This window comes from Rhinoraja longicauda, chromosome 2 (assembly GCF_053455715.1).
Source record: "Rhinoraja longicauda isolate Sanriku21f chromosome 2, sRhiLon1.1, whole genome shotgun sequence".
NCBI lineage: Eukaryota > Metazoa > Chordata > Chondrichthyes > Rajiformes > Arhynchobatidae > Rhinoraja > Rhinoraja longicauda.
In genome coordinates this window covers 37,535,795-37,556,505 of record NC_135954.1, presented here as the reverse complement: position 1 = coordinate 37,556,505, position 20,711 = coordinate 37,535,795, and the positions used below count along the sequence as shown (strand labels likewise).

At 43.0% G+C, this 20,711-nt stretch overlaps 1 protein-coding gene across 8 annotated transcripts in view; it reads right to left on the bottom strand.

Annotated features, from left to right (window-relative positions):
• Positions 1 to 11,407, bottom strand: part of akap9 (A kinase (PRKA) anchor protein 9) — a 179,119-nt gene extending 167,712 nt beyond the window's left edge. For 5 of the 8 annotated variants that reach the window (XM_078417466.1, XM_078417460.1, XM_078417473.1 and 2 more), the window contains exons 1-2: positions 10,257 to 10,330; positions 4,536 to 4,784 (exon numbers count right to left, since the gene is read on the bottom strand). In XM_078417466.1, the coding sequence (XP_078273592.1) occupies positions 4,536 to 4,784; positions 10,257 to 10,325 (318 nt within the window). In that variant the 5' untranslated portion in view covers positions 10,326 to 10,330. Of the gene's footprint in view, positions 1 to 4,535; positions 4,785 to 10,256; positions 10,331 to 11,297 lie in introns of those variants that run through there. The other 3 variants (XM_078417471.1, XM_078417498.1, XM_078417507.1) reach the window with 2 other exon arrangements.
• Positions 11,408 to 20,711: the final 9,304 nt, after the last annotated feature.

Here is a 20,711-nt window from a genome sequence, read left to right as displayed (position 1 = left end):
TCAGGGGGTATGGGGAGAAGGCGGGAACGGGTTACTGATTGAGAATGATCAGCCATGATCACATTGAATGGCGGTGCTGGCTCGAAGGGCCGAATGGCCTACTCCTGCACCTATTGTCCCTCCATGTAGCTAATGCCCTCCAATCTTGGCAGAATTCTACAAAATCTCTTCTGCACCCTCTCCAAAGTCTCTGCATCTTTCCTGGTAATGGGGCAACCAGAATGCACACAATTCTCTTAATGTGGCCAAACCAAAGTTCTATAAAGCTGTAACATGACTTCTTGACTCTTGTACTCAATGCCAATTGAAGGCAAGTGTACCATTCACCTGCACTGTTGTCTGTTGTTATCCACCTTTAAAAAAAAATGTTTGTTTCAATAAAGGAAATTTGTCAGCACCGCCATTCAATGTGATCATGACTTAACAGTGCCCGGTGCGGCTCGGCCGCGGGGCCTAACATCGCTGGTGCGGCTCGGCCGCTGGACTTAACAGTGCCCGGGCCGCGGGGCCTAACATCGCCCGGTGCGGCTCGGCCGCGGGACTTTTCATCGCTGGTGCGGCTCGGCCGCTGGACTTAACATCGCCCGGTGCGGCTTGGCCGCGGGGCCTAACATCGCCCGGTGCGGCTCGGCCGCGGGGCCTAACATCGCCCGGTGCGGCTCGGCCGCGGGACTTAGCTGCGCACGGCTCGGTCGCGGGGCCTTCCATCGCCCGGTTCGGCCGCGAAACGTCTCAGCGCCCGCATGGACTGAATGGGGCCATTGCCCTTCTTAGGCAGCACAATGGTGCAGCTACTACCTTATGGCTCCAGTGACCTGAGTTCACTCTTGGTCTTTGATGCTGTGTGGAATTTACACTTCCTCCTTGTGATCGCCTGGGTTTCTCCCAAGTACTCCAGTTTAGAATGTATGACCTAAAGTAGATAATTTGACATCAAATTATGTCCCATAACCAGGACAAAGAGGCCAAAGAGAAAGGTTGAATTGAGCATGAGAGCCAAGTTGTTGAAAAATATCAAAAATGAAAAAAATGTTAATATTTGATGCCTTAGTTATTGTTTGGCAGTAATTTGTCCTAGCTGGCTATGTTTGTTAAGTCCAAAGGCAGGTATAATAATAATAATACATTTTATTTGTCATATGTAGGTTGGCACAGGGTCAACGGTACAATGAAATGTATTTGACAAGACAACAGGTCACCTCAGCAGTAATATTCCAAGGATAAATAAGATTTTAAAAATGACATTAGTAAGGTAAAAAGACAATATTAGAAATTGGTAAAAAGACAATATTAAAAATAATCAACATATATAATTTGAAATGTATTTATGAGTTCAGAAGCCTGATGGTCTGATGGTAGAAACTGTTCTTAAGTCTGGTGGTACGCGCAGCCATATCGTCTGCATCGTCTGCCTGACGGTAACAAGGAGAACAGCCTGCGTGCTGGGTGGCTGTGGTCCTTGATGATGCTGCGTGCCTTCCGCAGGCACCGCCGGTAGAAAATGTCCTGAATGGCCGGGAGACAGTTGCCAGTGATGTGCTGTGCCGTCTTCACCACTCTCGGTAGTGATTTGTGGCTGTGGGCAGAACAGTTCCCGTACCACACTGTAATGTAGCCCGTCAGCAGGCTCTCGATGGTGCATCTGTAGAAGTTTGTGAGGATGCTGGCGTTCATGCCAAAGCTCCTCAGTCTTCTCAGGAAAAAGAGCCGCTGGTGGGCCTTCTTTGTTATTGTGTCCGTGTGCAGTGTCCAGGAAAGGTCCTCAGTGATGTGCACACCGAGGAACTTAAAGCTGCTGACCCTTTCATCCTCAGCATCACAAGGTGGAGAGACAATAAGCAGAAAAGTAAAACCCACTCGATCCAACCCGGAAAAATCAATCTGATGCAAATGCATCCACCTGTGACAGTGTTTGCACAAGTCCGTACACGGTGGCGGCACGGTGGCGCAGCCGTAGAGTTGCTGCTTTACAGCGAATGCAGCGCCGGAGACTCAGGTTCAATCCTGACTACGGGTGCTGCACTGTAAGGAGTTTGTACGTTCTCCCCGTGACCTGCGTGGGTTTTCTCCGAGATCTTCGGTTTCCTCCCACACTCCAAAGACGTACAGGTATGTAGGTTAATTGGCTGGGTAAAATGTAAAAAATAAAAAATAAAAAATAAAAACTGTCCTTAGTGGGTGTAGGATAGTGTTGATGTACGGGGATCGCTGGGCGGCACGGACTTGGTGGGCCGAAAAGGCCTGTTTCCGGCTGTATATATATGATATGATATGATAACACAATCCCATCTTCACACTGAGGTCAAAGCCTTTGCTGTATCCCAGTCTGCCCTGGATTGGTTTATTATGAACTCATTGGTTAAAAATACAACTTGGCTGTCATTATGTATTAAGCATAAACCAATGGCATTTGAGGACAGACAAGTCTGGGAAGGATTTTCCGTAATCCCATTTGTTTAATGGAGTTGAAGACAGAGATCAAACAATAACACATATAATAGCCTTTAAGTGGCAGTGCACAAATTGTATTCGTCCATTTTAGGACAAAAAATAAAAAGGTACGGCTTAAGTATAAAATTCAGCATTGTCCATTTCAACTTTTTCAAAAGCTATTAAACCAAGGACGAGAGAGAAAACAGAAAAATCATGACAAATATTTAAATTAAGGCATACTTTACAAAGCATCTACACCTACATGTGTAGTCCTTTTTGATTGTATAATGTTGGAATTCCATGGAAACCATAGCAACAAACCTTGACAAAATAAATTTCAACTAGAGATAATAACATCTGCACTGTCAGATACAAGCATCCTACAGCACATTAATTCAAGCCCAAATGAACCTCTTCGTACAACACAACAGTAAATCTAATTAACCATTTTTTCAGACAGAGAACCTTACACTGACAGAGGCTTTCTTAAGATTGTACTACAATAAGAATAACCCTATTTGATCTTTACTCTCTTTTAACCTATTCATCGTCTGATCTAAATACCTCATCTCATTTTCACCTGAACCTATATAACCAATGCCCTTTAGAAATATTAAATAAGGTGACATATCCTAAAACCAATACAAAACAAAGAACAAACTAATCTAAGGGAAGCAATTAATAGCTAAAGATTAGATAAATTTACAAAGCAGAAGCTTAAGAAGATGGCCAAAAATAAAGAACTGTTAATTAAAATTTGTTAAGCATTTGTTGTACAACACAACACAAGTATTGTTCTATAATAAAACATTGAAATAAAAAATTAGCTGGAATTTATGAATTGTGAAAGGGGAATATAAAGAACATCCAAGAACAACGTGAAAGGCAGAAGAATAGCAAAATTATCAACAAACAAATGAAAACAATAATATTCTTAATCCGCGTAATAAAATTGACAGGATGGGAATAGGGCCACGAATGAATTATTAAACTAAAATAATTGACAACAGTAGAATAATGGCAACAAAACTAGATAGTTGTTTTGTTTTAGCTTTTGCAAAATAGGCAGGTAAAATACAGGTGTAAAATTATACAATTCTCTTTAAAAATGGAACCCAGAGTCAGATTGTGCTTGATTCTGCCCACTGCCTCGATACTTCCTCACCCACCCTACTCTCCCTGCGGCGATACCATGTGGATGCAGGGGACCATTCATGCTTTGTCTGCTAATCTGCGAGATGAATTGAAGCCTCAGTGCCAATTAAAAAGTCTATTAAAAAAGTGGCTAATTTTCTTGTCGGCAGGTTTGATGTCGCGAGGTACTTCGAAGATCAATACTGACACTGCATATATTTGCCATCTGCATCAGAGTGCATTAAACCCAACTTGAGTGACAATGCAAAAGATATGTAGATATTAAGCTGTCAGGAAAACACAATGAGTGGGCAAGTGCGTGACAAATGAAATTTAATGTGGAGAATGTAAAATTATCTGTTTTTTGGACCTAGAAATAGAAAAAGTAAAGATTCATAGTCAGAGTCTTACAGCGTGAATACAGTCCCTTTGGCCCACCTTGCCCACAACCGGCCAACATGTCCCATCTACACTAGTCCCACCTGCCTGCATTTGGCCCATATCCCAATAAACCTGCACTGTCCATGTACCTGTCTAAATGTTTCTTAAATCAGTAAATTAAAAAAAGCTAAGGGACTAACAAATGAGATTCAGAAGAACTCAATGTCCTTTTGCATACAAATCAAAGCTAAATGAGGATGCTGAAAAAAAATTAGGAAAACAAATGATACATTAATCTTTATTACAAAGGGATTAGAATATCAAAGTGAAGAAGCTGCTGCCTGCAGAGTCGAGAACATGACATTGTTAAGTGCCACAACGTGAGATTATTTTTCCAATGTTTCATAATCTCAAGAGTGAACTGACACATGGAATCTTCCTATAGAACTGTACAAAACATTCCTGCTGAGGGAGAGATAAGTTAATGTCAACTAATGCCAACGAGAGACCGGGATACTAACGGTCTCCAGCTGTACATCAATAAAACCTTTACTTGACTGAATGAAAACAGGATGCATGGTTCTCACCTCAATAGTATACGTTTGATCCTGTTTGATCACCTCTCCACTGTGTAAAGTCCTTTTAATTATAAAATCTGCACCATCACCTGCTGGCCCTCTCTCTGCACGAGCATTGCTGCCTTGCAATTGATGTTTAGATGTGGCACGGTGCAGCTGTTCCTCCCCTTTATTAGCTACTTTCTTCTTCTTCTTTTTCTGTTTTTTGACTGGATTCTGAGCATCATTTTGAGCTTTCCGTTGCCGGAATTGGGCAAGCTGCAAAATATAAAGTTTGATTAGTCAACAGAACTTGCATCGTAGGCACGTCTATACAAATTGGACTGTGACATTTATGTTTAGTGAATTGGAAACACAAATTAATTAGAACATAGAACAGTACAGCACAAGAATAGGTCCCTTGGCTCACAATGTCTGTGCCGAACATAATCCCAAGATCAACTCTTATCTGCCTGCATACAATTCTTCTCTCTCCATTCCTTGCATATTCATACAGCTATCAAAAATTATCTTAAATACCACTATTATATCTGCCTCATAAATCACACCTGGCACCATGTTCCAGGCACTCACCACTCTGTGTATATTATTATCCCCCACACATCTCCTTTAACTTTTGCCCCTCTCATCTTAAAACTATGCCCTCTAGTCTTTGATTTTGCCATCCTGGGAAAAAGGTTCTGACCATCTACCCTATCTATACCTCTCATCATTTTATAAACTTCTATCGGATCTCCCTGCAATCTTCAGCATTCCAATGAAAACAATCTAAGTCTGTCCAACCTCTACTTGTAACTGATACCCCCTAATGAAGTGATCATTCCACTAAACCTCTTCTGCACCCTTTCCAAAGCCTCCACATCCTGCCTGTAATTATGGCAGTTAATCCTCATTATGCAACAATTTACCTGGTAGAGCTGCTGCCTCACAGCACAGAGATCTGGGTTCCATCCTAACCTCAGGTGATGTCTGTGTAGTGTTTGCACATTCTCCCTTTGACTACGTGGGATTCCTCCAGATGCTCTAGTTTAATCTCACATCCCAAAGATGTGTGGGGTTGTAGGTTCACTGGTCTCTGTAAATGTCCCCTAATGTGTAGGGAGAGGATGCAAAAGTGGTGTAACACAGAACTAGAGGGAACGGGACAGTCAGCCTGGAGTATCATGTGAATAAGATGGCACTTGTAATCATCCTGTGCCAGAAGTTCAAATGAATAATCCATCTCTGCCTCCTCCAATCATAGAAACTGGCTTTCAGCTGATTAGATTAATTCCGTATGATGGCAAGGAAAAGATGAGCAAACTAAATGTTGGAAAAGCTTTCACGTCAGACATCGACCTATCTACAATACTGACGATTATGCCCAAAAACGAGGTGCTTCTCAAGCCAAGATATTTTAGCACAGTCAAAGTGATGGCATCCAAGTGAAAATGAAGAAAAGTTGCTCAAATCTGGTTGGAAACAGGCCCTTCGGCTCAACTTGCCCACATCTAGGGACAATTTACACTTCTAACAAGTATACAAACCCAAGCCTATTAACCTATAAACATGTTTATTCACAAAATGCTGGAGTAACTCAGCAGGTCAGGCAGCATCTCAGGAGAGAAGGAATGGGCGACGTTTCGGGTCGAGACCCTTCTTCAGACTGATGTCAGGGGGGCGGGACAAAGGAAGGATATAGGTGGAAACAGGAAGACAGTGGGAGATCTGGGAAGGGGGAGGGGAAGAGAGGGACAGAGGAACACTAAAGTTAGAGAAGTCAATGTTCATACCACTGGGCTGCAAGCTGCCCAGGCGAAATACGAGGTGCTGTTCCTCCAATTTCCGGTGGGACTTACTATGGCACTGGAGGAGGCCCATGACAGAAAGGTCAGACTGGGAATGGGAGGGGGAGTTGAAGTGCTCAGCCACCGGGAGATCAGATTGGTTAATGCGGACTGAGCACAGGTGTTGAGCGAAGCGATCGTCGAGCCTGCGTTTGGTTTGGCCGATGTAAATAAGTTGACATCTGGAGCAGCCGATGCAATAGATGAGGTTGGAGGTGCAGGTGAACCTCTGTCTCACTTGGAAAGACTGTTTGGGTCCTTGGGTGGAGTTGAGAGGGGAGGTAAAGGGACAGGTGTTGCATCTCGTGCAGTTGCAGGGGAAAGTGCCCGGGGTTGGGGTGGTTTGGGTAGGAAGGGACGAGTGGACCAGGGAGTTACGGAGGGAACAGTCTCTGCGGGACGCAGAAAGGGGAGGGGAAGGGAAGATATGGCCAGTGGTGGGGTCCCGTTGTAGGTGACGGAAATGTTGGCGGATGATTTGTTGGATACGCTGGCTGGTGGGGTGGAAGGTGAGAACGAGGGGGATTCTGTCCTTGTTACGAGTGGGGGGAGGGGGAGCAAGAGCGGAGCTGCGGGATGTAGAAGAGACCCTAGTGAGAGCCTCATCTATAATGGAAGAGGGGGAGCCCCGTTCCTGAAGAATGAGGACATCTCTGATGCCTTAGTGTGAAATACCTCATCCCGGGCGCAGATGCGGCGTAGACGGAGGAATTGGGAGTAGGGGATAGACTTTTTGCAGGAGACCAGGTGCGAAGAAGTGTAGTCCAGATAGCTGTGCGAGTCAGTGGGTTTATAGTAGATGTCAGTCACTAGTCTGTTTCCTGTGATGGAGATGGTGAGGTCCAGAAACGGGAGAGAGATGTCGGAGATAGTCCAGGTATATTTAAGGTATATTTAAGAACTCACCGACTTCAAAAAGTTTAGCAACCTACAAACATGTACTCTTTGGAGTGTGGGAGGAAACCGAAGATCTCTGAGAAAACCCACACGGTCATGGGGAGAACGTACAAACTCTGTACAGACAGCACCCGTGGTCAGGATCGAACCCGGGTATCTGGCACTGCAAGCACTGTAAGGCAGCAGCTCTTCCGCTGCGCAACCGTGCTGCCCCACTTGTCGAGGTTAAAATCCCTCTGCTAATGCTCTATTCAGCTTTCCATCTGATCTATATCCTGCTGTGGCCTTAGACAACCATCCTCTCTATCCACATCACCAACAATATTTGCATTATCCGCACAACTTATTAACTCTGTCTCCTACATTCACATCCAAGTCATTAATGGATATCACAAACAACAAAGTTTGTTTGAGTTCCTCAAGAGTGATCCAGGCACAAACATTTTGATGTGCTTCAGCGAAAGGCTTTCCTTCATAGGATCTGAAGTGAATATGCTCGAAGACTGTACAGTGTTCAATACAAAATTGCAGCTGCCCAGACAATGAAGCTGCCAGGGCCTGCATGCAGGAAGATCTCAACATCATTCATCCTGCTACTGATATGATTTTTAGGTCGCTTCGATGTCATATGCTACAGTCACCGAGCACTTTGGCCCAAACTGTCCTCACCAACCATCAAGAACCTATCTTCACAAATACCATTTATCTGTATTGATCCACAACATCCACCCAAACAAAAGTAAACCTAATCTATCCAGTCCCTCTCACAGCTGCCCATTTTACTAACTGATCAATATCATCTTGTAGCCTACGACTATCCTCCTTACTATTAGCTGTCAATTTAAATGCCAGGCAACTATATTCTCCAATGGGGAAACTAAACACCACCAATAATACTCCACTCACTATCCACTCGCCCCTTGATAATCTGTGCCTTTACTTACACTGAACATCCAACTTTATTCTGAATGTAGAGACACAAAACACTGCACAAGCTGTTATGTGGAACAAAATATAAACTGTTGGAGGAACTGAGTGGATCAGAGTGCATCAGTGAAGGCAGCAGAATGGTTGACATTTCAGAACGAGAACCTGCATCAGTTACTACAGAAGAGAGGTATGGAATATTGCTGTACCACCTTCGCTATTGGATCAAAATCATTTAATTCCCCAACTGCAATAATACCTTCATCACAAGGACTGAAGTAGTTCAAGCAGATGCACTGCTTCTCAAAGAATTACCAAACAGTTGGTCTGATCCACAAAACCTAGATTCATAGGAATAAAAAAAATAGAAATAAGCCACTCAATGCCCCATTCTTACTCTGCCATTCAATAAGAACATGATTGATTTTTTACCTCTATCCCTCATTCCTGCACACACTCAATAACCCCTTGATACCCATCCATGAAAGAAAAAAATAACTGACCACTCTGCCGGTTACTTCTGCAGACAGAGGAAATTAACGTGGCAATATTTATGCCACACTGTTGCAGTAAAGGAATTTGAATGTTAACATTCAGATTAAACCATTCCTATGATCCTTGATCTACTGCCATTACAGCACACTTCACAATCTTCATGAATCCAGAACCAAAATACAACATTTTAATAAAAAGGTGAACTCACATCTGCATCATTATCTCCTCACACCCGCAAAATCAAAACCAAAACCAAAGTATATCTTGGCTTAATATCAACAGGTGAGAATTTGGATTAACTCCAAATGTTATGTATTTATCTTACGTGACACGAAAGAATTTAAGAAATGGGTGTAGGAGAGCTATCCAGCTCTCTGAGCCTTCAGTATTTTTCAACTATATCCCTCAACTACTGCGCCTGGCTGCTCGCTCCAAACAAATCACACACCCTCCTTGGGAAACAGTTGTCCTGAACACCTTCTCATCTTTCCACTCTCACCTTGAATCTATGTCTTCTATCTCTTGATTCTCTTACCTTGAAAAAAAACTGTGCATTCACCCTATCCCGCTCATTTCGAAATAATTCTGCTCATCTGTCATGGGTGTCATGGTGCACCAGTCATTGAAAGCAAGCATGCAGGTGCAGCAGGCAGTGAAGAAAGCGAATGGTATGTTGGCATTCATAGCAAGAGGATTTGAGTTTAGGAGCAGGGAGGTTCTGCTGCAGTTGTACAGGGCCTTGGTCAGACCGCACCTGGAGTATTGTGTGCAGTTTTGGTCTCCTAACCTGAGGAAAGACGTTCTTGCCTTAGAGGGAGTACAGAGAAGGTTCACCAGATTGATCCCTGGGATGGCGGGACTTTCATATGAGGAAAGACTGGATAGACTGGGCTTGTACTCGCTGGAATTTAGAAGACTGAGGGGGGATCTTATAGAAACATATAAAATTCTTAAGGGGTTGGAGAGGCTAGATGCGGGAAGATTGTTCCCGATGTTGGGGGAGTCCAGAACCAGGGGTCACAGCTTAAGGATAAGGGGGAAGTCTTTTAGGACCGATATGAGAAAACATTTCTTCACACAGAGAGTGGTGAGTCTGTGGAATTCTCTGCCACAGAAGGTAGTTGAGGCCAGTTCATTGGCTATATTTAAGAGGGAGTTAGATGTGGCCCTTTTTGCTAAAGGGATCAGGGGGTATGGAGAGAAGGCAGGTACAGGCTACTGAGCTGGATGATCAGCCATGATCATATTGAATGGCAGTGCAGGCTCGAAGGGCCGAATGGCCTACTCCTGCACCTATTTTCTATGTTTCTATGTTTCTATCTCAGTCCTAAATAGCCAATTACATATTCTCAAATTATACTTCCCAATCTTAAGGTATCACAAAATGCTAGAGTAACTCAGCAGGTCAGGCACCATCTAGGAGAGAGGGAATGGGTGACATTTCGGGTCGAGACCCTTCTTCAGACTTCCCAATCAGAGGGAACATCCCATTACCTGACCTGCCAAATCCTGAAACCAGTCTAGTGATATAGAATTCTTTTAAAAGCTTTAACCCAGACATCATGGTTTTCAAGTTGTCTGTTACCTTTTGCCTGCCAATCCATCTTGGTGGATGTAGCATTTTTTCTTTCATAATAATTGCATTACAATCCATTAGTTTTGAAGTTGTATGGAACAGCAGGTGGATGCAAAACAATGTAGTTCAATTGAAGTTAAATTATCTTCACTGAGATATTATTGTCACAAATCAAATTCTGAGCAGTTCTGTCCAACCTGATCAATTAGGTTTTACTGTGATGTTACACACAAAGCTATATCAAAAATGTGGATGATATTTAACACTTAATTTTAACAAATTTTACTGTTTAAGAAAATGGTGTTCTCATTATTCATACACAATTCCACAGCATGAAAAGATGCTAATAATGAAACTAGTTGAGCAACTTTCCAAACATTGTAGGACAACTACTTATTTCAGCGAGTCTACTGTACGAATTAGGGATATGAAACACTAAATCTAAATTATGTAACATATTGTACACAGACGTTTTTGGAGCTCCTTGTTATACTCAAGTAGCTTTGTCTGCAGTATTCACAAACTGCATTATCTTCCATGTACTTCCAGACGTTGAAAAGCATGTACGCCAACAGATTCGCAGTATTAAGAGCTGTCAACCCGGATAATAAAACAATCTTGTTTTTAAAAAGCTGCATTTAAACAAATGCCCTGATTTTTGTTGTGTTTGTTTAATATTCACTGAGCGGTCAGTTCCATTTCGTCTTATGGCAAATGTTTTTGTATCCATTCTGCTTAACACGTTGACTTCAACAACAGAACAAAGGCCTTGGTCGTGATCTGCAATCACTTGTCATAGCATTTAAACAAAAAAATAGCACTGCAACGTGAGAGGCCTGCGGGCCGCTCGCCCCCAGCTCGCTGGCGCCTGCAGAGCCGGTGACAAAGCTGGGCTGGGGAGAGTGCTGGGGAGTGGAGCGTCCCTGGGCAGCACCTGGGGGGCGGCGGCGCGGCCCGGCCCGGCACGACCCGACCCGAGTGGGCGGCCGCAGCAACAGGCGGAGGCCGGGCTGCCTGCACCTCCCCGTCCCCAACACGGCGGGGTCTTACCTTGGCTTTGCCCGCTTCCAGCTTCTTCTGCCGCTCCTCGTCTTCCATGGCTGCCGACAGACAAGTGGAGCTCAGTCAGTGACACGTTAGCAGCGCCCGCCGGCCGGCACTGCGCATGACAGCTCCCGCAATCCCCCACACATCAGATACACATCACATCAGGGTCCTAGCGCCCTCCCGCAAACCCTCACACATCAGATACACCGCAGGGTCCTAGCGCCCGCCCGCCCAGATGGCACTGCCCATGACAGTTCCCGCAACCCCCACAGAAAGATCAGATGTACCGCGGGGTCCTAGCGTCCGCCCGCTCGGCCAGCACTGCCCATGACAGCTCCCGCTAGCGCCCTCCCGGCCCGGCCCATGACAGCTCCCGCAACCCCCACAGAAAGATCAGATACACCGCGGGGTCTTAGCGCCCTCCCACCCTCCCGGCCCGGCACGGCCCATGACAGCTCCCGCAACCCCCACACATCAGACACACCGCAGGGTCCTAGCGCCCGCCTGCCGGCCGCTTACACCAGTAGGACAGTGGCAGCCAGGGAAGTCGGCTAGATCATGGGACAGAAAAAGCTGGAGTAACTCAGCATCTATGAGAGAAGGAATGGTCTCGACCCATTCCTTCTCTCCAGTTGCTGCCTGTCCCGCTGAGTTACCCCAGCTTTTTGTGTCCCATTATCGAGCCGGCTTCACTGGCTGCCACTCTCTGCCCTACTGGTGTGAGCTTTTTTGTATCTATCTTCATGGTTTAAACCAGCATCTGCAGTTCCTTCCTACAGATAATGGGACATCTGCCTCCACGAACTCGGGCATACAATACCAGAACAAAGAGGTTATGGCATTGATACTATCAAATTGGCAGGCCGCAGCTGGAATACTGTGCGCACTTCCAGTAGCAAGGGTGTGATTTTACTGGAGAGGTTGCAGAGAAGCTGTGGAACTGAGCCTCTCAGTGGTGAGAGAGACTGGATAGGCTGGGCTTGTTTTCTTTTGAGTGGAGGAAGCTGAGGGGAGAATCTGATTGATAATACAAAATGGTGAGAAACTTTTCCCCTTAGCAGAGTGGTCTTTAACGAGAGTGCATAGGATTAAAGTAAAGGATAAGAGTTTTAGATTGATTTGAGGAGGATTTTTTTCAGCCATATGAATATGGAACTAACTACCCAAAGGGACAATAGTAGCAAATACTCTCGCTATTTTAAAAAACCTCTATTTTGATGAGCACTTGAATTGCCATGGCATAATAGATCATAGACCAGGATTAGCGTAGATAGGCACTTGCTGGGTGGTGGACTGGATGGGCCTTTTCCGTGCTATATAACTCTATGACATTGGCAATGTGTGACATTAAAAGATGTAAAGACAAGTATCATCAAAGACGATTTTTCAGGCCATTGTGTTCTTTGAAAGGTGTGTTATTGATGTCTTACTCAACAGGTAGTGAGAGATTAGCAAAAGCAAGATGCTGAGGAGAAGCATAAAAGTCAGCAGTTCAAGTGGGACAAACGAAAAAGGAAAGAGAATATAATAAGATTGTTTCTAGTGATTTCAGAATGATAAGTGCGTATTTGCACGAAGGATATCTACATTGACAAATATCACATTTTCTGATTGAATATATTAAATAGAATTATCCTCCTTCAATAACTATATTTTGGAGGTGTAATATTGCCGAATATAATAAGAAAATGTTATGTAGTCAACATGCCAAGAAATGTCTTCAAAAATATGTTCTTTCTCAATAGTTGCTGCTGATTTGTGTATTTCTTACATTTTCAGATTTTCAGCTTCTACAGTATCTGGTTTATATGTTTTAATTATACAGCATTTAATTAGTAGTCATCAGCATCTAACAAGCAATATAAAAATGAAAAGGCCAATCCTCTGAATGTAAATCAAAAGCAGCCTCTAGACATAAAATAGCTCCGATCTAACCTGCATCAGTTTCATCTAACCACTCACACATTACTGAATCTGAGTAATTAATGCTGGCAAGTTTTGCCTGTTTTTTCAGTGAAACCTTACATTTTCCAAAAGTAAATTATCATACTTTTAAATGTCCAGTGCTTTTAAATTTGGTAGCAATTATTAAAAAAATTAATGTACTTTAACAGATGTTCATGAAATTTTTATTTAATAATGTAACTCATTTTAGAAAAATAGTCTCTTTGACAGACTATTTTCAATTCATTATATCATTTAAATACAAATGTTATTGGGTAGATAGGGAAGCTTTTCTTTCCCGCACGCTTTCCCTTTTTCAAAATATCCTTTCATCCTTCCTAGAACAATCACAAATTGATTTGAGGTTCTATTTGGGATTATTCAACAATAGAATTAAAAACAATAATGAATTATAGCCATTTGTACATTAATTATGGCCAAAGAGGTTTGCATTTGATTAAGAATGCACCAACAGCAGGAAAACGTTAACAACAACTGCTGTCTGTACAACAGTAGCATAAAATAATGATTCAGAGAAGTGAAAGAAGAGAAGATAGATTTCCAGGAGCTTTTCAAAGTTCAGAATGATGGAGTGGAAGGTGGAATCTAGTGAGAGCAAGCTGACTGGATACAGAATTAACATTATGGTAGGAAGCAGAGGGTGCTGGTGGAAAGTTGATTTTTTGACTAGATGTCTATGACTCGTGTGCCTCAGAGATTGGTGCTGAACCCATTGCTGATTGTCATCTATATCAATGATTTAGTCGTAAAGTACAGAAGCCAGTATGGAAACAGGTTCTTCGACCCAACTCATCCAAAATGCCCCAAAAGCAAGTTCCATTTGCCTGCATTTGACCCTTATCCCTCTAAACTTTGGATGAGAATGTACAAGCCAAGATTAGTAAGTTTGCAGATAACACTAAAATATGTGGTATAGATAATGAAGATGGTTATTGAGAATTACCGCAGGGCAAGCAGGCCGTGGAATGACTAATAGAATTTAATTCAGAGAAATCTCCAGGGCCTGATGGTCTGCATCCCAGGGTAATCGAGTAGGTGGCTCGAGAAATTGTGGACGCATTGGTGATCATTTTCGTGTTCTATAGATTCAGGATCAGTTCCTGTGGATTGGAGGGTAGCTAATGTTATCCCATTTTTTAAGAAAGGAGCAAGAGAGAAAATGGGGAATTATAGACCAGTTAGCCTGACATCGGTGGTGGGGAGGATGCTGGAGTCAATTATTAAAGAAGAAATAATGGCGCATTTGGATAGCAGTAAAAGGAATGATCCAAGTCAGCATGGATTTATGAAGGGGAATTCCTGCTTGACTAATCTTCTGGATTTTTTTGAGGCTGTGACAAGTAAAATGGATGATGGAGAGCCAGTGGATGTGGTGTAACTGGACTTTCAGAAAACCTTTGATAAGGTCCCACACAGGAAATTAGTGGGCAAAATTATAGCACTTGGTATTGGGGGCAGAGAATTGGTTGGCAAACTGACAACAAAGAGTAGGAATAAACGGGTCCCTGTCAGAATGGCAGGCGGTGGCGAGTGAAGTGCCGCAAGGCTCGGTGCTGCGGCCGCAACTATTTACACTGAATATTAATGATTTAGATGATGGAATTTAAAGTAACACTAGCAAATATGCAGATGACCCAAAACTGGATGGCAGTGCGAACTGTGAAGAGGTTGCTGAGGTTGCTGGGTGACTTGGACAGTTTGAGTGAGTGGGCAGATGCATGGCAGATGCAGTATAATGTAGATAAATGTGAGGTTATCCATTTTGGTGGCAAGGACAAGGAGGCAGATTATTATCTCAATTGTGTCAGATTAGGAAAAAAGGAAGTGCAACGAGACCTGGGTGTCCTTGTACACCAGTCACTGAAAGTAAACATGCAGGTACAGCAGTCAGTGAAGAAAGCCAATGGCATGATGGCCTTCATAACGAGAGGATTTGAGTATAGGAGAAAAGAGGTCCTTCTGCAGTTGTACAGGGACCTGGTGAGACCACATCTGGAGCATTGTGTGGAGTTTTGGTCTCCTAATTTGAGGAAGGACGTTCTTGTTATTGAGGGAGTGCAGCGTAGGTTCACGAGGTTAATCCCCGGAAAGGCGGGACTGTCATGTGAGGAAAAATTGGAAAGACTGAGCTTGTGTTCACTGGAATTTAGAAGGATGAGAGGGGATCTTATAGAAACGTATAAAGTTATAAAAGGACTGGACAAGCTCGATGCAGAAAAAATGTTCCCAATGTTGGGGGAGTCCAGAACCCAGGGCTACAGTCTAAGAATAAAGGGGAGGCCATTTAAAACTGAGGTGAGAAAAAACTTTTCACCCAGAGAGTTGTGAATTTGTGGAATTCTCTGCCACAGACGGCAGTAGAGGCCAATTCTCCAGATGGATTTAAAAGAGAGTTAGATAGAGCTCTCGGGACTAGTGGAACCAAGGAATATGGGGAGAAGGCAGGCACGGGTTACTGATTGTGGATGATCAGCCATGGTCACAATGAAAGGGGGTGCTGGCTTGAAGGGCCAAATGGCCTCCTCCTGCACCTATTTTCTATGTTTCGAGAAGTGTGAGCAGCTTCTTCTTCAGGAGGTGTATAAAATCATGATGGAAATAATTAGAATGAATGCTGAGAGTCTATTTCCTGGAATAAAGGAATCAGAATTAGAGGGCATAAATTTAAGGTGGGAGAGAAAAGATTTGATAGAAACCTAATGAGCAACTTTTTCACACAGGGGTTGATGGGTATAAGGAAGGAGCTGCTAGAGGAAGTAGTTCAGGCAGATGCAATAACAATATTTAAAAGATGTTTGGATAGGTACGTGAACTCTTCAATCTTCCAAGATTTTTGGGCTTCTCCAATTATTCTTTCTTCTGAATTACCTCACGGTTCACGACTATGCTTTCAGCTGCTATGACTCACAATCCCTCTTTAAATCTTTTTGCCTATCTCTGTCTTTTCCCTCCAAACTTCTCTTGAAAAACTCTAGTTGAGTGGCTTTGGATATTTTCATGTTGATAAGTGAAAGGACCAGAATTAGGCCATTCGGCCCGTCAAGTCTACGCCACCATGCAATCACGGCTGATCTATCTCTCCCTCCTAACCCCATTTGCCTGCCTTCTCCCCATAACCTCTAACACCTGTCCTAATCAAATACAGGTTACTGTAGTACTGTACTGTAACTATAAATTGTTGCAGTTGTTGCTGTGCAGAAGAATGGAGCTTATGAAGTTAAACATTTGATTTAAGAACATTAAAACATTTGGTCAATGGTTGAGTTTTCCAAGAAGTTATCATCTCATTACAACCACTACTATGCCTTTAATCTGTTATAACTATAGGAGTGAAAGATAATGCGGATTGCTAGATAACTGATGATATGAGTTTTTATATAATTTAATCAATGGCTATGACAATAGACAATAGACAATAGGTGCAGGAGTAGGCCATTCGGTCCTTCGAGCCAGCACCGCCATTCAATGTGATCATGGCTGATCATTCTCAATCAGTACCCCGTTCCTGCTTTCTCCCCATACCCCCTGACTCCGCTATCCTTAAGAGCTCTATCTAGCTCTCTCTTGAATGCAGTTAATGTTTTAATTTCTGCTCATAAAATTTATTGTTTAATGAACAGAGACTTTTAAGATAGACTGTTATAAATGACTGTTATCGATTGAAGATAGTATGAAAAAAACGTCAATGGTAATCGATTTATTAGGTTCTATTGACACCATGTATATGAAGACATTCTATAAGCATCCATGAAACTTTAAAAACAACTTATAAAACAATGCATTACCAGTGTCCATGGATGGCTTCTCTCTCCTGGAATATGGTGTTGTGCACCTGATCGTTTGGCTGATTTTTACCTCCACACACCGCCTTTTGGACATTTTAGAACCTTTAGTTTTTGTGGTTAATAGCTGTCTGCTTTTTCGCCGTGCTAGCTTGAAATGCCTTTGGAAAGGAAAGCCTCAGTGTTTCAGATTTCAAAGTCTAATGATAAATTATTCAGATTGGAAGGGTAGCATATCAGAAACTGTAATTTAAGTAGCAGCAATTAGGTAATACAGCTGATTAAGAAGCACAAGTGAACATTGTTTCTTGATGCACAGATCTTGATATTTTGTTACATATTTTGTCACTATGCTATATGATTAGATTTTAGATTTCTTCGTCAGTTATAAAAAAACTTATGGATTTTTATTGTTGGATATCCAGAAAGGTTAAATGTTATAATTCCCAGGACATTTCAAGGTTTAATATGTCAGCATATAATTTAATTGCCACTGTTCAGCTTTTGCTGAAACAACATGAGGTATGATTTGTACCACCTGACCAACATGACCGAATTATGCAAGTCTGGGCTGTTTTGTTTCATGAAGTGGGACAGTGAAGTTCAGTAGAATTACATGCAGTGTTTATGAAGTAAAAATCTTGATTCTAAGGACGTTGTTCACAGCAACATTTAATGATTTAGCACTGACAATATTTAAGAGAGGCAGTTGATAAATATCTTGAAACTCTAACAAGTCTGATTTGCAAAGGATTGACAAAATTACATCTCTACCTAGGAAAAACATGATAGTTTTGTTCAATTCCCTATAGGTCTACTGCTTAAATGCATTGAGAATCTCATTAGCTCAATGCGTTTAAGCAGGGTGATGTTTCTGTAAACATAATTTTCATTGTACCTGTTCCTCACTGTACTTGTGCATATGGCAATGAACTGGATGCACAACAATGCTGAGAAGTTTGTTGTTTGTGATATCTATTAATGACTTGGATGTGAATGTAGGAGACAGAGTTAATACATTTGCAGATAACACAAATATTGTTGGTGGATGGCGAGGAAATTTGTCTGAGGCCACAGCAGGATGTAGAGCAGATGGAAAGCTGAGTGGAGCACTGGCAGATGTTATTTTAACCTCGACAAGTGGGGCGGCACGGATGCGCAGCGGTAGAGTTGCTGCCTCACAGCGCTTACAGTGCTTACAGCACCAGAGACCCGGGTTCGATCCTGGCTACAGGTGCTTGTCTGTACGGAGCATGTATGTTCTCCCCCCCCCCCCCCCCCAGACCTGCGTGGGATTTCTCCGAGAACTTTGGTTTCCTCCCATACTCCAAAGACATACAGGTTTGTAGGTTAATTGGCTTGGTATCAATGTAAAAGTTGTCCCTAGTGTAGGATAGTGTTAATGTGCGGAGATTGCTGGTCGGTGCGGACTCAGTGGGTCGAAGGACCTGTCTCCACGCTGTATCCCTAAACTAAGCTAAGCTAAAGTGTGAGGTGATGCATTTTGGGAAGTCAGATAGGGGTTAGGTAAGTACATTAAATTGTAGGACAGCAAGGAAAATCTACGAACAGGGAACCTTGGGATTCTAGGTCCATATTTCTCTGAGAGTGTTAACATTGGTGGATAGTGTGGTGAAGAAAGCACAGAGCATGCTAGTCATAGTCTCAGAATCACACAGCATAGATGACTGGCCCAACCCATCCATGCTGACCAAGATGCCTCACCTAAACTAGTTGCACCTGCCTGTTTTTGACCAATATTTCTCTCAATCTTATCCATGTATCTGTCCAAATGACTTTGAAATGCTTTTATTGTACCTGCATCAACTACCTCCCCTGGCAGCTGGGAGCATAAATCCACCACCTCTGTGTGAAAACGTTCCCATTCAGGTTCCTATTCAGGTTCCATTTCCCTTTCATCTTAAACATGCTCTCCAGCTCTTGATGAAAAAAAAGTGTGCATTCACACTATCTATGGCCTTTATGATTTTATGCACCTCTCAGGATCACCCCTCGGTCTCTTACACTCCACAATATAAAATCCAAGCCTGCCCAACTCCCCCAATAGCTCAGGCCCTCATGACAACATCCTTGTAAATCTTTGCATTCTGCACCCTGTCTTTTGGATTAGGCCATTGAATATATATTTGTTTCTGTTGGAACTTTACAAAACACGGAGTATTGCACATGGATCTGTTTGACACCAAGCTTGCTCGGAACTTTGTCAAAGGTTTGGAGCCCATCCTTTACATTGCTTTCTTCTCGCTCTTCTCCTCTTCATACAATCGCTGCTTTTCCTCTGCTCATCAGTTGCTAACTGGTGGCAAAAACTAATAATGAATGAGCAGCAGATCACCATCAATCTTGATACACATTCTAAAACTACCATGGGACTTCCTCAGAGAATTCAAGACAGTGGGCTCTTGTTTCCACATGCTGGCAGTCTGCTCCATCCTATATCATGCACCTGCTTAGCACCCATACTAATCATGTTCCTCTCTGTGTATGGGTTGACCTGTAAGTCTTGTTATAAGAAAATAATTATTGCATTCCAGTAGCTACCATATAGTATCTCAAATGCAGGTGATACAGCAGACTGTTGCAGAATGAGTGTATTATGACTGCTACCTGCATATTTCAGGCAGACATGTATGATGGTTTACTTTCACACCAATAAATTGCTGAGGGGAAGGAATTTATTTTGGTTGTAACTCATCTTTGAGTTGGCATGCATTGTCTACAAAGTGATGTGCATATGGTCATGGGCACCCAGGATTATGGGAAAGTCTCCAATACAATTGAGGCATTGGTCAATAAGAGGGATGCATGGGTCAGGTACAGGCAGCTGGGATCAAGTGCATCCCTGGAGGAGTTTTGGGAACTAAGAAGCAAAGTAAAAAAGTAAAGAAGGGCAAAAAGGGGCCAGGAGATAGCTCCGGCAGATAGCATCAAGGACAATCCCAAGATATTTTGTAAATATATGAGGGGGAAAAGGATAACGAGAGAGAGAGTGGGACCCCTCAGGAACCGTTCAACTCTATGTGGAGCCACAGCAGATGGGCAATGTCCTCAATGAGTATTTTCTCCTCTGTACTTACCGAGGAGGAAGGCAGGAGGACGGAGGAACTTGGGGAAGTCAATGGAAGTGGCTTGAGAGCAGTCAGTGTTACGGTCGAAGAGGTGCTGAAGGTACTGTCGTGTATGAAGGTAGACAAATCTCCAGGGCCTGATCAGATATATCCGAGGACATTGCGGGAAACTAGAGAGGAAATTGCCGGAGCTCTGGTCGAAATTTATGAGTCGTCTTTAAATACAGGAGAGGTGCCGGAAGACTGGAGGATGGCAAATGTTTTGCCTCTATTGAAGAATGGCTGCAGGGGAAATGCTGGGAACTATAGGCCAGTGAGCGTAACATCTGTAGTTGGAAAGTTACTAGAGAGTATTCTGAGGGATAGAATATATAGGCATTTAGATGGGCAAGGGCTGATTAGGGATAGTCAGCATGTTTTTGTACGAAAGAGGTCCCTGTCTCACAAATCTGATTGAATTTTTTGAAGATGTGACCACAAAGGTCGATGAGAGCAGGCCTTAGATGTTGTTTATATGGACTTCAGCAAAGCATTCGACAATGTTCCACATATAGGCTGCTCTGGTAGGTTAGATCACATGA